Source organism: Scophthalmus maximus, chromosome 14, assembly GCF_022379125.1.
Source record: "Scophthalmus maximus strain ysfricsl-2021 chromosome 14, ASM2237912v1, whole genome shotgun sequence".
NCBI lineage: Eukaryota > Metazoa > Chordata > Actinopteri > Pleuronectiformes > Scophthalmidae > Scophthalmus > Scophthalmus maximus.
The window spans coordinates 2,044,380-2,058,940 of record NC_061528.1 but is presented as its reverse complement, the minus strand read 5'-3'; the positions used below and the strand labels follow the sequence as shown (position 1 = coordinate 2,058,940).

General features: G+C 44.3%; 2 protein-coding genes and 1 long non-coding RNA gene across 5 annotated transcripts in view; 2 read left to right on the top strand and 1 right to left on the bottom strand.

Annotated features, from left to right (window-relative positions):
• Positions 1-67: 67 nt before the first annotated feature.
• On the bottom strand, positions 68-5,243 carry fundc1 (FUN14 domain containing 1). Of its 2 annotated transcripts, XM_035604324.2 has the most exons (6): positions 5,122-5,243; positions 2,596-2,677; positions 1,915-2,065; positions 1,099-1,174; positions 864-992; positions 68-747 (listed from the first exon to the last, which is right to left on the bottom strand). In XM_035604324.2, the coding sequence occupies exons 2-6, from the start codon at positions 2,612-2,614 to the stop codon at positions 670-672; spliced, it is 453 nt and encodes a 150-aa protein (XP_035460217.1). In that variant the 5' UTR covers positions 2,615-2,677; positions 5,122-5,243; the 3' UTR covers positions 68-669. The 2 variants fall into 2 exon arrangements, with proteins under 2 accessions (XP_035460217.1, XP_035460218.1); XM_035604325.2 differs by lacking the exon at positions 2,596-2,677 and having other exon boundaries at positions 5,122-5,142.
• On the top strand, positions 2,432-3,953 carry LOC118282839. Its single transcript, XR_004784353.2, has 2 exons — positions 2,432-2,705; positions 3,643-3,953. It is a non-coding gene; the product is annotated as an uncharacterized LOC118282839 (long non-coding RNA).
• Positions 5,194-14,561, top strand: part of kdm6a (lysine (K)-specific demethylase 6A) — a 26,726-nt gene continuing 17,358 nt past the window's right edge. The window contains exons 1-6 of one of the 2 annotated variants that reach the window (XM_035604310.2): positions 5,194-5,363; positions 5,518-5,581; positions 8,669-8,777; positions 8,929-8,978; positions 10,721-10,779; positions 13,116-13,236. In XM_035604310.2, coding sequence (XP_035460203.2) covers positions 5,194-5,363; positions 5,518-5,581; positions 8,669-8,777; positions 8,929-8,978; positions 10,721-10,779; positions 13,116-13,236 — 573 coding nt within the window. Of the gene's footprint in view, positions 5,364-5,517; positions 5,582-6,157; positions 6,177-8,668; positions 8,778-8,928; positions 8,979-10,720; positions 10,780-13,115; positions 13,237-14,561 lie in introns of those variants that run through there. The other variant, XM_035604311.2, reaches the window with a different exon arrangement.

Genomic DNA, 14,561 nt, shown 5'->3' with positions numbered 1-14,561 from the left:
GCTAATACTTTCATTCTTTAAAATTGCCAGATGTGCACTGCGACAGAATACATGTGAAACAATGAAATATATTTTTTTACATTTTATTTCTTATGTGTTCATCGAACACACATCGAAGACCAACCGCAGCTTTCACAACACAAAACAACAAGTATATGGCTAAACCAAAAACATTATTAAAAAAAAAGATGCAGGGAGGCTAACATAACCCAAAAGGCATAACAATCTACCAGCACTTGAAGAACAAAAGTTTTAGCCTGAGGATGATTGATTATGAAGTGTGAACACCAGCATCGAGAGAAGAAGAAGATTCTTTTGGGCACGAGAAGGTGAATTTACTTGCACTTAGTTTTCATGGTGCATGGAAACAGGATTTGCCGTGATGTAATGTTTCCTTGTGGTACAATATCAGCTTGGTAAAAAAAAGAATAAATAACATCTAAAATTCATTTTCCATATGTCTCATTATTTGGCCATTAAAGTGGAGTTTTTCACGATGGACATAAGTCAATATAATGTGCAGCTTATGTAGACACACAAAGCTAAGCTGTAGGAGGTTGCTTGATGTCAAAACATTTTTTAAAAACCCATCCAGTTATGAATTATACTTTAATCCTTTCGGTTCAACGTACAGAGAGAAATAAAGAGACGCTTCCTGTTGGTCAGGTCCTAAGACGCCAGGCCGAGCAGGAAGCCTCCGATGAAACCGCTGGTGACGACAATGTTCTTCTTCACAAACTCTGTCGACTGAAAAGGAAAAAGAAAACGTCTTTCAGTTCGATGCCAGATTGATAAATCTCGTTCAGATATTTCTACTTCATGTTGCTACTGGTCATTTAATAAAGAGGGATTTTAAGTCTCACCTTATCTACAAACGTGTTGAGCTCGGGGCCCGCCTGCTTGGTGCCCTTCTTAAGCTGCTTCTTAGCTTTGTTCACATCCTTCTCTACTCTCTTCCAGTCCACCTGGATGTAGCCGGTGTTGTTAGCAATCTAAAAAGAAAAAATGGATTAGAGGCAAAGTAAGAAAAACATTTTCTTTTCTATTAAAAGGGTTTGAATGGAGGTTTGAATGAATTGCCAACAGGTTGAAGGATACCTGCAACAGCAGGAGACCTCCTCCTACGGATGTCGCGGCAACTTTTCCAACCTTCTGGAAGAGATATCCTACACACCTGAGAGAGAGCACGGAATCATAAAGAATGACGTTAACTGCCTTTGAAAAGACCATTTGAAAGTTTCAATGGCAGTGAATAGCCCAACGCAAAAGGAGATTAATCTGTATGATTTTTTTTCGTTCCACTTCTCCTTCCACTTTTATCGACCTAGAAACTTCATTCAAACATCAACACGTTCAGCTCCATTAGGTCACACCGGGTTGTGTTCAACATTTTCCATAGCCGTCACACTTTCCAAAAATATTCAACAATATTCCCGCTTTTCCTACTCTTCATACTCCTCATACATATCTTCTTCAAGCCAACAATCCAGTTTAGTGTTGGCCGCCAGCATTCACACCGCAACTTCTACAAAAATGGCCTTTTCTAGATTGTTTTTTAAAAACACTGTTGTGGCTTTTAAAATATATTTTACAGAATGTCCTTGCCAGAATTTGTATTTGTTTTTTAATATTTTAAGCTGATTGGTCATTAGCTGTTGTGTTTTTGGAATTGCTGTTATATTTTGGACTTCAGGGCCACCGTAGCAAACACCTGCGTAAATGGTTCTGTCCAAGAAGCTTATTAATTGATTGATTGATTTTGGATCAATTGCTGGTCATCTATGGAATCAAATAACATAATCACAAGCATTCAGATATTGAATGAGAAAAAGTAAACTATGGTGGGGTGAAAGACGTCATCTTCGGGGGGCACCTGAAGGCAGCACAATGCATTTCAGTGAGGGCAGTACTTACCACCCACTCACTCCCCCGATGGCGATCTGTGTGGCCACGGAGTACTTCTCCGCCACCGGCCCGGAGTTCTTCCCGAACAGGCGGTTCCACCATCGCTGACGTTTGGCGTACTCCGTCAGGTCCACGACCTTGTCGTAGATCTCCTCTTCCACTTCATCGACAACACAAACAACAACAACCTCAACAGTTAGCACCGAGGAGGAGGAGGAGAAGATGATGATGCTGATGCTGCCTGCAGCAGAGTGTCCCCGAAGGCAACACGACCACTTCAGGTTCACCTGTCGTTGAGCCACAACTGTTGGAAAAAGTTAGCACACATTCTGGAACATAACCCGAGTCGGTCCACGTGTTTTTTATAAGTTATAGTTTGCTGCCAGGACACGAGGCAGCTAGCGAGGTCTTCCCTTATCTGTGACTCGGCCCCGACGACAAGTTAGCACGAGCGGACAAGTTAAGCTAAGCGACAGTAGAAAAGTTAGCTACAGGACGCTACGTCTGACGTCACCGGGGGGGGGGATCATCGGCGGGGGCAGAAACTGAGACACACGTCGGATCAAAGTTAACGACCGAGTCGTGTCGGTGTGGTAGCGACGCTCAGGGGACAAACGAGCCCTGGTCCCGGTCCCGGTCCCGGTCCCGACAGGCGGCGTCGTGAGCTCGCGGGCCCTTACGGCTGCTTACCCTTGTCGATGTTCGCCATTTTGGATTGAGCCGCTCTGCTCTGTCCTCAGTTGCCTTCACGTCCGGCGTCATTTACATAATTCTGACGGTCGAAGTAAAAGAGAGAGAAAGTAAGACACGGGCAGGAATACATCAAGAATAAAATATGTGATGATACAGTGATGATAATTATAATCACAATAATATATTGATTCTTGTATATATATATTTATACACACCTACATTGTAGCCTCACAAGGCAGTACTTGCACTCTTGTATAAAATTTGCATAGCTTTTTAAAAGTTGTTCTTCTGTTTTTTTTGAATATTTTTGCTATATTTTACTATATATTTATATTAATTCATCTTCTCTTTTGGTATTTATAAAGACTTATCATATTATATTATCTGAAATCTAGTGTGTTTGCATACAGTTCTTACAATAAATGTTCAGGAAGAGCAAGACAAACTTAACATTACCATATATATATATATATATATATATATATGGTAATGTTAAGTTTTAACATAACTTATTACACATAACTTAACTTAATGTTAAGTTATGTGTAATATGTATAATATATATATATTATACATATTACACATAACTTAATATAATTTAATGTTATTGTGAGGTCATTGTCTATATGTTTTTGGTTACAGGCATGTAGGTGAAAAAAGATTTGAATGCATGGAAACACATCCATGTACTACTATCACCACAACCCTAACCCTAAGAAGAAAAGAAAAAAAGGTTCTAAAAGTGACCAAACAGTTGGGCAGAGTCCACTAGCCTGGCTACTCCATCAAGTGATGGGGGATATTTCAGTGGACTCATGTGGTGCAGAAATGCTCTGAAGGCAGTTAAAACACAAGTGTGGGCCAGTTCTGTTAAATCAAAAACAATGAAACTAAAACACCACATTGCAGAGTAATGTGCATGTGTGACGAGCTCAGCCTCAGGATCGGATGCTGCTCTGACTTGTATGTACAGTACTTTGAGATTGCTTTTAGCAATGAAAAGTCCTTTATAAATGAAATTAATTACTATTATTATTATTACAGGAGGGGGGGACTCACTGGGCCCAGGTGTGGCCCCACGCTGCTGACGAAGCTCCCTAATTGGTCTGCAGCCCTGTGAGACAGGAAGCAACAGCAGCAGCACGGTGAACCACGCAGAAGGGGTTGTCGTCACAAATGTTTATAACTGAGGTAAATGTACCTCAAATCAGGAAATTCTGTCTGTGAGGTGGAGGCTGCTCTGTGGTGACGCTGTCACAAAAAGGAGGAAAAGGCATCAAATCAAAACTAAAGGGTAAAGGGAATTCTGAAGTAGTTGAAAGAATGAATTACCTTCAATAAATATGATAAATCCATGTTGCTGTTGCTGATCTATTTTGTCAATTTTCCTTCATACTCTGAGTTGATGATCTGTGGATATTTGGGCTTTTGACTTCACTGAACCAAAGCAGGATATAACGTGGAGACATTTTCTTTAATTTAAAAACTCAATAAGTTTGTCATAAATACTTGGAAACATTACAAATAGTATGTCATGCGGAACTTTGAGGTAAATTCCATAGCTTTGATTTAGCTTTGTATTTGTGTTGAAAAAAATATGTGTGAAGAATTATTAACAGAAATGATTTGTTTAAAGTGTTTACAGCAGGTGTAGAAAGTGACTGTCACTTCATCCTTAAGATTAAATAAAAAAGATCCTTTGCCAATCAAAGTTTCAATCTCCAGCAGATTAACAATGAAATCATTACTCAGCCTTCCTGTAACAGAATGTGCATAAAGTGTTTGATAATATTACAATACTAGTTTCATGGAAGAAGTTTTGTGCACATTGGAATGATACAATTAAAAATCAAATAATATGTAAAAGAGCATAACAGACCAATGACAAAGATGAGCTGACAAATGTGTATTTACTGAGGCACTAACACATCTATCTATATAAATAAAATAAAAGTACTGTATTTGTGCAACGTTGCAACAAATATCACACAGAAAATAAATGACAGCTGTTTCGACCAATGGGCTGCCCCTAAAACACAGTTACGTAATCATAATATAGCGCCAGAAACCAATCACGGGACCACGAGGGGGCGGGGCCTTTTTTTCGGAGCCCCGCCGGGATGTGTGCGTGCGCGTGTTCGCGCGCGTGTGCGTAAACACATCAACTGGAAGACAGTCTCCACGTGACGGCGGACCCCGGCCGCCGATTGGTCGCGGCGGAGCGGAGGGGCGTGTCGACGGTGTCGGCGTGCGTTTCGCCTCCTGTGACACAATTACAACAACTTTGAGCCGCTGCTTCGGGGAAGTTTGCGATTTTATCCAATAACACTCAACTCCCGCGTCCCGACGCTGCGGCGCCTTCACGCATGAGCCGGCTCCGGAACCCGCGCCGCGGTTCGAAGTACAATGGAGCGTGTGGACGGTAATTTGAAGGGATCATTTCCTTGAGGATTTGGCAAGAATTTATATACGCGACGCCCCGTCTGAGTGCTGGAGAGCTGTGCAGCACCTCCCCGTCCTTACTGCGTTTTCGCCGGACTCGCTCCGGTCGCTCGTGCCCGACGTCGCTTCCTTCCACCGGTGCTTTCGCCCCCGATGAAATCGTGCGGAGTGTCGCTCACCGCCGCCGCCTCTGCTGCTGCCCGGAGTCTCGGCGTTGCTGGTAATGACGAGGAGAAAATGGCGTCGGGAAAAGCGACCGAAATCGAAGAGGACTTTCCGAAGCTCACGGCGCGGGAGAGGGAGCGCTTGGTCGCGGCTGACAGGTGAGGGCGGCTGCGCCGTGGACACTCTCACCGTCTCCCCCGGTCTTTTTCTCTGTAGCTCCACGCAGTTTGAAAACAACACATGTTGAAATGCCGCCCTCAAGTAACACGGAACCGTGTGTGTGTGTGTGTTTTGTCTGTCCTCTACTTGCAGTTCACTGTTTGGATTTCACAGGCTTCAAGAAGATGGCGCCAGAACGAAGGCCTTGCTGTTAAAGGTATGCCACAGTTGCAGGCACCTCTCCCTCTCTCCCTCTCCCCCGATATCTGCTGTGATTAGTTGCATATCGCACCTGGAAATAAGTGCAACAGACCTGCCGACGCCTCCCGGGCTGCCCCGGTACACACACAAGCCCCACATCTCTCTCTCTCTCCCCACACACACACACACACACACACACACACAACTTTGAAGCTGCTCGTCATTGACGTTGATCATTTCGCTATAGAGCAAAGAGAGAAAAGAACCTGGTTGTGTTCATGTAACGTGTGATATTATGGCCCTGAAGTGTCTTGAGTGTATCTCCACCCGGGCTGAAATCGGCGGTGTCACCGGGGTTGGTGGGAGCATGTGTACACACGGTGTCGACTGTTGAAACCTTGTTGTCGTTGTTGCACATTACATATATGTATGTTTTTATATATATATAATCGACACGTGGGGGGGCACTTTGAATGTTACAGGCAGCCGTTTTGTAAACTTGTAGTAGTAAAGAGGTCGAGGTAAACAAACCTAACACACCTCTGCTACCTGTTTGTGCTAAAAAAAAGTACAACAATGAAAACCCGGAAGAGGATAAAATGCACTTTATGGTGAGGAGTAGCAGCAGCAGCGAGTTGACAGAAACGTTTAGGTGTCCAGCGACTCAACCCCTCGTCGGTCCCATCCCCCGGTGAACTACGGCGGCGAGAGTTTGGGGTCGTGCGTCAGCCCGCCGTGTTAGCATGTAGCGGCTAACTTTGCTAGCTTGTTTCCTCCCCTCTCTTCTCCACGGGCGCACGTAGCTGTCGCCACGCCGCATAGCTGACACATTACAGGGGGGAAACAAACAAGTGCACACGCAGTGGTCGTTTCTAGCCATTTCAAAAACAACGGCTGCGGCCCCAAGATGGCGGGGGTGGGAAGAAGAAATTACCCGAGCAAACGTTTGCTAGCTAGCTAGCTAGCTTACTAGCAGCAGTGGCTAGGCTAATCACCATTAGCAGGAGGGTGGTGGTGTGAATGATATCGCTACAAAACACGTCCAGTGTTTATAACAAAGACGGCACATTAAAAACCAGAAGTCAGGGGGCAGCTCTTCCACACACTGCCCCCGTGTTACTGCCGCTACACCTCCTGTGTGTGTTGGCTCTGTGTCTTCAACATGTGGCTGCTGGGTGTCTGGGTGGAGGTTGAGCTTTTGGGGACATTGTTTCGTCAGGGGTGCACTTTCACACGAGGCCCCATAGACATCCAGCCACTACTGCAGTTAGTGTCATTTTCTGTTTTCCTGTTCCTGTTGTTGTTGTTGTCCTGCACAGTCTGGGAGGCCTGCTCACATTGTGACATTAAGCCTTTTAAGTTGTGATAGTGGGATGGATGTGCCACATTAAATACTTGTGTGTACCTGGGGTGGAATACATCTTCACTTCACATCTTCTCTCTGGAATAAAGCATATCAAAATGTAAGGGGGAACTAATGCTGCATTCCAGTTTACCTCGGAACTCGGGTTTATCGTTCCAGTAGGATCTCGGAACTCGGAATTACGACCTCCGAGTCGGAAATTGCACAAAAAAAATCCCTACCCCGACTTCAAGGGTTCGAGTTCTGAGGTAGAGTGGAACGCAGCATCATACCCCATTAGTTGTGTTGATTCAAAAGCAACTGCACTTTTAACTTCATGCAACTGAACAGCTCTTTTATTGTTGTTATTGTTCGTCAGTGCACGCCTGCGTCCTGTTTGTTGCCTTCCGGATTAATAAAGTTGTATTGTATTAGTTCAACATGTGGCACTGTTTTTAACTGAAGAGCCAGCAAGCCCAAGCAAATATTACATTTGGTACAGTATTCATACTTAAAAGTTTTCATATTTGGAGAATGCACGTGGACGTGCCTTGTTTTCTTTGCTGTCTTTGCACATGGCTCTGCTTGTGCAGCAATGAATGATTTTTTGCGTGCGTATGTGTTCGATGTCAACGTCAGAGGAAATTCATATTTTGTTGGCATTTCCTTTTGTGTATGGGGATATTGATGCTTTATGGTTTAATCACAATGTGATTTGGGTATGAAAGTCCCTAAAAGACTGAAGCCATTTTTTTTTATACAAAGATAAAGAAATGTAATCATTTTATATAGATTCCAATTTAGTTAGTTTCCCAATGATGGAAGGTTTTCTGTCCATGGCTCACTCGGACATTATCCAGGAATGTTACTAGGAGACTGGCAGGAAAAGTTCCCAAAAATATATTTGCAGACATTTGCATTCTCACATACAGCCCCTCCGAAATATTTCAAGGAAAATGTGCGGACTTCGTGCAGGTCTGTCCGACGGCAGCTAGAGTAAAGTCACAGTGTGTTATGTAAATGTCGTCTGTGCTCGAAAGAGAAGGATTCGATTCAGACAGATCAGAATCTTCTTGCAAGTTCTTCAAAACTAGAAGCAAATGCGGAGCGTATTCTGTGTCACCTGCCCCCTGCAACTCAGTTCTTATGAGGATTACTATTATAACCAGTTTAACTGTATGTGGTAATATTATAGGCTCCACGTCTGAGAGAGAAACTCTGCAAAAACTTGTTAGTATCATTTCAACCATTTAAGGCTTTCTGTCTCATGACAAATGAAAGCTATAGTCGGCAGCCATTTTATATTTGCTACTGCAAAAGCTCAGAAAGGGGAGCACACTGTACATTGAATGTGATGCTCTACAAAGGTTAAACTGCATCCATTGTTGCACAGCTGTGTATAGGCACTGGCAGACTCACCAACAATTCCTCCTCCTGTGCCCATCAAGAGTAATTTGTTTAGCCGCTGTTTTAATACTGACAAGAGTGACAAGGTCCATATTTGGGCGTACAGCCCGGTACTATGCAAAACAGCTCTGGAAGGCCTGGAAACCGCTCTTGCTCGGCAGCTCATTAGTCAGCGCTGTGTGATAATCATCTCTAATAAACCTTGAACTACTGGCCTGAGCGTTAAGGTCAAGTTGTAACTGTACTGGCCTTTTATAACTCGGGGATGTTCCTGTAATATCGCGTTGGATAAAATCACCTCTGTATTCTCCGTTGCCATTGGTCGATCTAACCCTTTACTGTTCTTTCATTCAGGCTGTTCGCTGCTACGATGCCATCATCCTGAAAGCAGAGGGGAAAGTGGACCCCGACATTTTCTGTCAGCTGGGCCACTTCAACCTCCTGCTGGAGGATTATCAAAAAGGTGAGAGTCACCATGTGGGAATCTTCCTCTGACTCACAGATTGAAGGCTCTTCTGATTAGCTATTTCTTCGTGCAGATAAATTGAATGTATGTTGAGCTTTTAATGTTGTCACTAACCATTCACTCCTCTTGTCTATCTAATCGTCTGCAGCATTATCTGCATACCAGAGGTACTTCAGTTTACAGTCGGACTACTGGAAGGTGAGTTTTTGCGAAACGCCACACGTGTAACACATCCTGCTTTAGAACCATCTCTTCTCTCCGAAATAGTGAATTATTGTTGTCGTCGTCTGCGACACAGACATTTCATCATTGTAGAACGCAGACTTCACTGCTCTGTCTCCCACTTTTAGGTGTGAATTAACTAATACTATTAAATATTTTATCGCACATCCTTCAGAGACAATGACCGAAGACGACAGTCGCAGTTTGCTCAGTCTGGTCTTTTTTTTTCTCTTTGCTGCATTCCCCTGAAACTGGGCCACGTTGTTGGACTTGTAGACTTTTTTTTTTAATGCAGTTTTTTCCCACTATGAATGTGGACATGCTATAATGCTCTAAAACTGAAAATCTGCATCCTAACCAGTGAGAACAATGAATCATGTGACGTCCGTTGAGTGACGCGTAAATGTCAACAGACGAGAGCAGAGAGGAGACGTCTGTGATGTCTGTGATGATGATTCCACAACGTCTGTGAACCAGTGTTGCCGTTCTTGTGGGTGAAATTTGAAAATTCCAGGTACTCTTAGTCAAATGCTCGTTCATCGGTGGCAGCCATCTTGGTTGCTTACAAAAGTCGCCCAGTGAATGTAGACATCCTCTTCACACCTCCAGCACGAAGGTCAGCATGCAGCAAACTTTTTAAAAGTGTTATACTTTTAAAGCAACACAACATTTTCGCAATAACAAATAATATAATAATAAAAGTCTAAGAGAAAATGATTCTACTTCTCACTTGATCAATAACGTCAGTAAAACATTTTCCTGAGGAGGTTATGGTTCAATCTCTGTTAATTTTGTACATTTAGAGGCAAACAGACGATAAAGCACAGTAGCGTGGAAACGGCATGATTGAGCTGGCGTCATCCAATAGGTGCATGGTTGCAGGTGTAGGTGGGCACGCAGTGGACAAGCTCATTCAGACCACACCCCCAATTCTATGTGTGATTACTCAAGGCTTAAAAATGGTTGCTCTCAAATACAAAGGGTGACGTCTCGGCAGAGACTTTATACACTGCTATGAATTGATCAGTAAAAAAAAAAAAATATATATATATATATATAGGTCTTGTTTGGCTTTGATATCTGGCCAGTGTTGATCTTGACATTGCTTTTGGTTTACTTGGCAAATGGTACAGCTTTGGTCCTTCCAACAAGTTGCGGCTGCCATGCATTATTTTTGAGGACCCAATCGTATTTGTTGGATGTGACAATATTTCAGTATTATTAGTTCAGATTGCCTCAAGTTCCTGCCCATAACTTGTCCAATCGTCTGTGGTACGATGGCGTCCAGCCTTTCCTCTCCCTGGTGTCAGTGTGGATGAATAAGGCGTCTTTGGTTTGATGTTTCACTGTTTGGAACGCCCATAAACTGAGGTGCTCAGAGTTCCACTGTGATCACATCTGACAGCTCCTCGTATTACTCATCTCCACGGCGATGGGGAGGGTGTTGAGGTCCTAGTCTCTGCCAGACGAGGGCGTTGGGTCGACTTCTCTTGGTGTTCTTATTGGCCAGGACAAGACTGGAGTGGTCGACAGAAAAAATTAACTCGTCCTCTTAGAGAGAAGAGCAGAAAAGATAAAAAATGCACTTGGTACTGAGATGTTTTATTTTACATTGTGTAAAAATGCTGTTCTGCCCGTCAACACACAAATCATTGCGATATGCTGAAGAAACGCTGTGCTTCTGTTTGTAACTAATTTCAAACTTTTTATTTTCACAGAATCCTGCCTTTTTATACGGCCTCGGCATGGTCTACGTCCATTACAATGCTTTTCAGTGGTAAGTGCTTTTTAAAAACAGTCTTTTTCATTACATGTTTGTTATTTTTTTTATGTCGTTTGGGAAATAACAACAAAAATAAAAAAAGCATGCGCAGACATTTTGAAAAATACACATTTTTGGTTTTCTTACCTCCGGTAGGATGAGAACATAAACACAAGAAATTTCATCAGTACAGAGTTGGTTCCATAATGCTCTGAGTCTAGTGACTCCATCACGCCACAGCACCTGCACTCTAATGACGTGTTCACGCCAAACACCAAGCAAATGTTTGCATCTCGTTACTCGCGCAAGTTTGTCCGCAGGATCGTTTGTGTTTACTTGCGTGAGTAAGTACAACCCACAAATATCTGCCTGTGACGCCGAGAGGATCTCGACGCGAATTGGCGTGAATATTTCGCTCTGTCTTCAACTACTTCAACTCAACAGAGTGAAGCTCTGCATCGTCTCTTTGTATTTAATCTCATCACCTGAAAAATGTCACTTCTTTAAAAAAATGAATCTGCTACAATACGCATTATCGTGCTGGTTATTTATTGGTGGCTGTAAAAAAAAAATTGAATCTTCACTGTAGGACTGTGAATTTTCTTATTTTACAGTATAACTCCTGGTTGCTTTGGGGTGCAAACCATCAGCTGTTCGACGGGGAGAAGAGCTGATAATTGCATGTTTGGCATTTGAAGCTGGAACTCTTCAGGCAACACTGACCGGTTTATTTCTCTAATCATCTAAACTCGTCAGCGAAGCTCCTGCTTCACACTGCACTGGTTCTGAACAGAGCCACTTCACCTCCTCTGTCCTGCGGTGACCTTCCTCTTCCGCTTGGCACGCCGCTGCCCCTCTACCTCACCCGTGGCCCTGAAAGATCCCAGTGTCATTGCCCCGCCAAGTTTTATACGCCCCCCATCTCCGAGGCCTGGGGAATGTGACAGTGGGGGGAAGGGAGGGTTTTGCGTCGGGCTCTCGAGGACGGATTACGTCACCCTGAGCCCAAAGCCCTGAGGAGGAACGCCGAGCTGTCAATTGCGGTAAACGCTTCTTCACTTGGGATGAGGTGGTGCGCGCTCAGCCAGACACCGGCCCCAACTATCCAGTTTGTTCCGTGGCCGTTTCAAAAACCAAGCTTCACCCCGGGAAAATCAGAGGTTACAAAAACATGCAATCAGGAATATAATATCTCCAATAGAGGAGCCACACCTGACTCATTCACAGAAATGTGCAGGGGTGTTTTTGGCTGATGCCCTTTTCTGAAGAAAAGAGTTGTCCGTCGTCGCTGTCGTATGCTCTGTCACATCCTGTTCTGTCGAAGAGCCGAGCTCCTGGAGCTCTCACTGTGGATCCAGCCAGAGAGGGAGGAGAGAGGGAGGGAGCAGATAAAAGAGGGAGGGGAAGGGGGCAATGAGTTCGGTGTGTGAGTGTGTGTCCGTCTCTCGTACAGGAGAAAACTGGGCATCATGCTGTAGCCATTGTTGTTGGCATGGCGACACAGTGTGTGTGACTTCAATTGGAAAACTTGTGTTTGTGTTTTAAAATGCTCTCGTCTCTGGAGAGTAGTTTGTTTTTCATGTTAAGACAGGAGCATTGCGGCTCTCGCAGATTATTCGCTGTACACTTGTGCACAGACACAATCGTGCGTGTTGCAGACACAATAGTTCAATTCTCAGCAGGCAGCTACACCCACCCTCGAGGTGCAAGTATTCACGGGGCAATTATCTCCATCCCGGGGGGCAAGGGAACACCATAAAGGGACTTGAATTCTTTGGGAGACATTCAGGCAGGTGTTAACGCTGAGGTCTGCCTGCAGAGGATGGTACTGTAAAAACGCAGTGGGATTTGTCCCGGTGCTTCTGGTGGCAGGCGGTCAATGTGTTTGTGTGAGAGAGAGCGCTGCACAAAGCTTGACAGTGAAGCAACAGTGCAAAACACTATTAGAAATCGTTAATGTTAACTATGTGTTTCACTGTGTGAAACAAAGTTTCTATCATTGTGAAACTGGGCAAAGTGTTCCCATGGCAGCCCCCTAAAAAATCTTTTCAACATTTGTGTTGAATACATCTCAGAATCGGATCTGATTTATATATTTTTCTTAATTCTAATAGTTTTTGTTTTGTTTGTCACAGTCGTTCCTGACTTATCACCATATCAGTGTTGAAGTATTGAATCATAAGATAATATTTGAGTTAGCCAGCGTCGCCCAGCTCTGTTGAATGTTTGTGAAACCACCACCACTGATTCCTGCTGAGCTTATCGCAGTGGGACGGGGCGAAAGGAAAAATTATTGTGACCAAGGTGGATTTGTTTGCATTGAACATACTGTTGTTGGTTTTTTTTCCCAGGGCAATCAAGGCGTTCCAGGAGGTGCTCTACATCGACCCCGGCTTCTCCAGATCGAAAGAGATTCATCTGAGGCTGGGACTCATGTTTAAAGTCAACACAGACTACGAGTCGAGCTTAAAGGTAAATCTCAAACTGTGATGGAGTGAATTGTCTATTTTTGGCTTTAGGTGATGTCGGGTCAAACAGGAGCTGAATTACGGGGTCTCCTCTTTTCACCCTTCAAGCGTGCGTTCATCCGGTGAAGACGTGAACGGAGGAGAATCGTTTTACGTTCCTTTCACTCGATGCATAGATTTCGTAGACTCCAGCTCCCTCGTACTGCGAGGGACAAAGGGCTGGTGGATTGTCTGTCCCGCCCCTCTACTGTCTCCTGACACCTGTGAGCCACACGTGTCCAGACAGTAACGACAACGGACTCTCTGACTGGAGCCTATGGATCCATTGTTCTGACGGTCCTGGTTCCCATCGGGGGGGGGGGGGGGGGGACGGACACTGTCGCTATCTGATCCTGAGCTTTGTCCCGCTCCAGGTGCTCTGTCACAGTGTGTTTTAATGCATTGAGCACATTGGTCTGTTGAACTTTTTAAACTCACCGGCTCTGATACAGCTTGGACAGGCAAACTTTTCCAAGTGTGTAGGAGAAGATGTGGTAGATGCTTAGTCGTAAACATTTACACCTATGAAAAATCTGATCCAAAATCAGATAATTATGGACGTTATCTTACATTAGGTCACGTTAAGCCTGTTCCTTATAATTGGCTTCTATTGAGAGGAAAAAGCTTAGTGTAAGATAACGTCCATAATTATAGGATTTTTGGAGCGTCCCAATATACATCTGTGCCTGTCGATGACACGAGGTGGTTCGGTGTTGAGATTAAGGAGGCTGCACGTCCTGCACGTCCTCCCTCTCAGTCCTGGCTCACTGCCAGTGAAACACACACACACACATACACTCACACTCTCACACTCTCACACACACACACACCTGCCCCAGTTATCTACAGGGAGGGGCGGGCACACACACGTTTAGAGGCGCAGAGATTGAATAAAGTTAGGAGAGAGGAAACAGTAAATTGTTGCTGGAGAGGAGAGGAAGCGAACGTCCAGGCAGATTCTGTTCACGAGGCTCGTCCCGGGAGGAAGAGCGGTCATCCAGTGATCCCAAAGGTTCTTGGTTTGACCCCCCCCCCCCCCCCCCCCCCCCCAAAAAAAAGTGTCAGTTTCCTCGAGCCAGACTCTTAACCTGATGCAGTGTTTGTGAACGTGACAATTATTAATAAATATGTATTGGATAGAGGACGAGGCTTGAGATTGTGAAGTGATGCTACAATTTTTTCCAAGAGAAACGCTGGAACCTAATTAGGAGTTCGGGGACGGCCATCTTTTTTTTGTTGCACAGAACTGCGTCTGACTCGTTTTCTTAATTCCATTAGCGGCTGCGACTT

Excerpts from the sequence above, each read along its gene's own strand:
- fundc1 (XM_035604324.2), bottom strand. Across the intron at positions 1,175-1,914 it reads ATCGGGGGAGTGAGTGGGTG|GTGTGTAGGATATCTCTTCC; the intron begins GTAAGTACTGCC and ends GCTCTCTCTCAG. Across the intron at positions 993-1,098 it reads GAGGTCTCCTGCTGTTGCAG|ATTGCTAACAACACCGGCTA; the intron begins GTATCCTTCAAC and ends TTTTCTTTTTAG.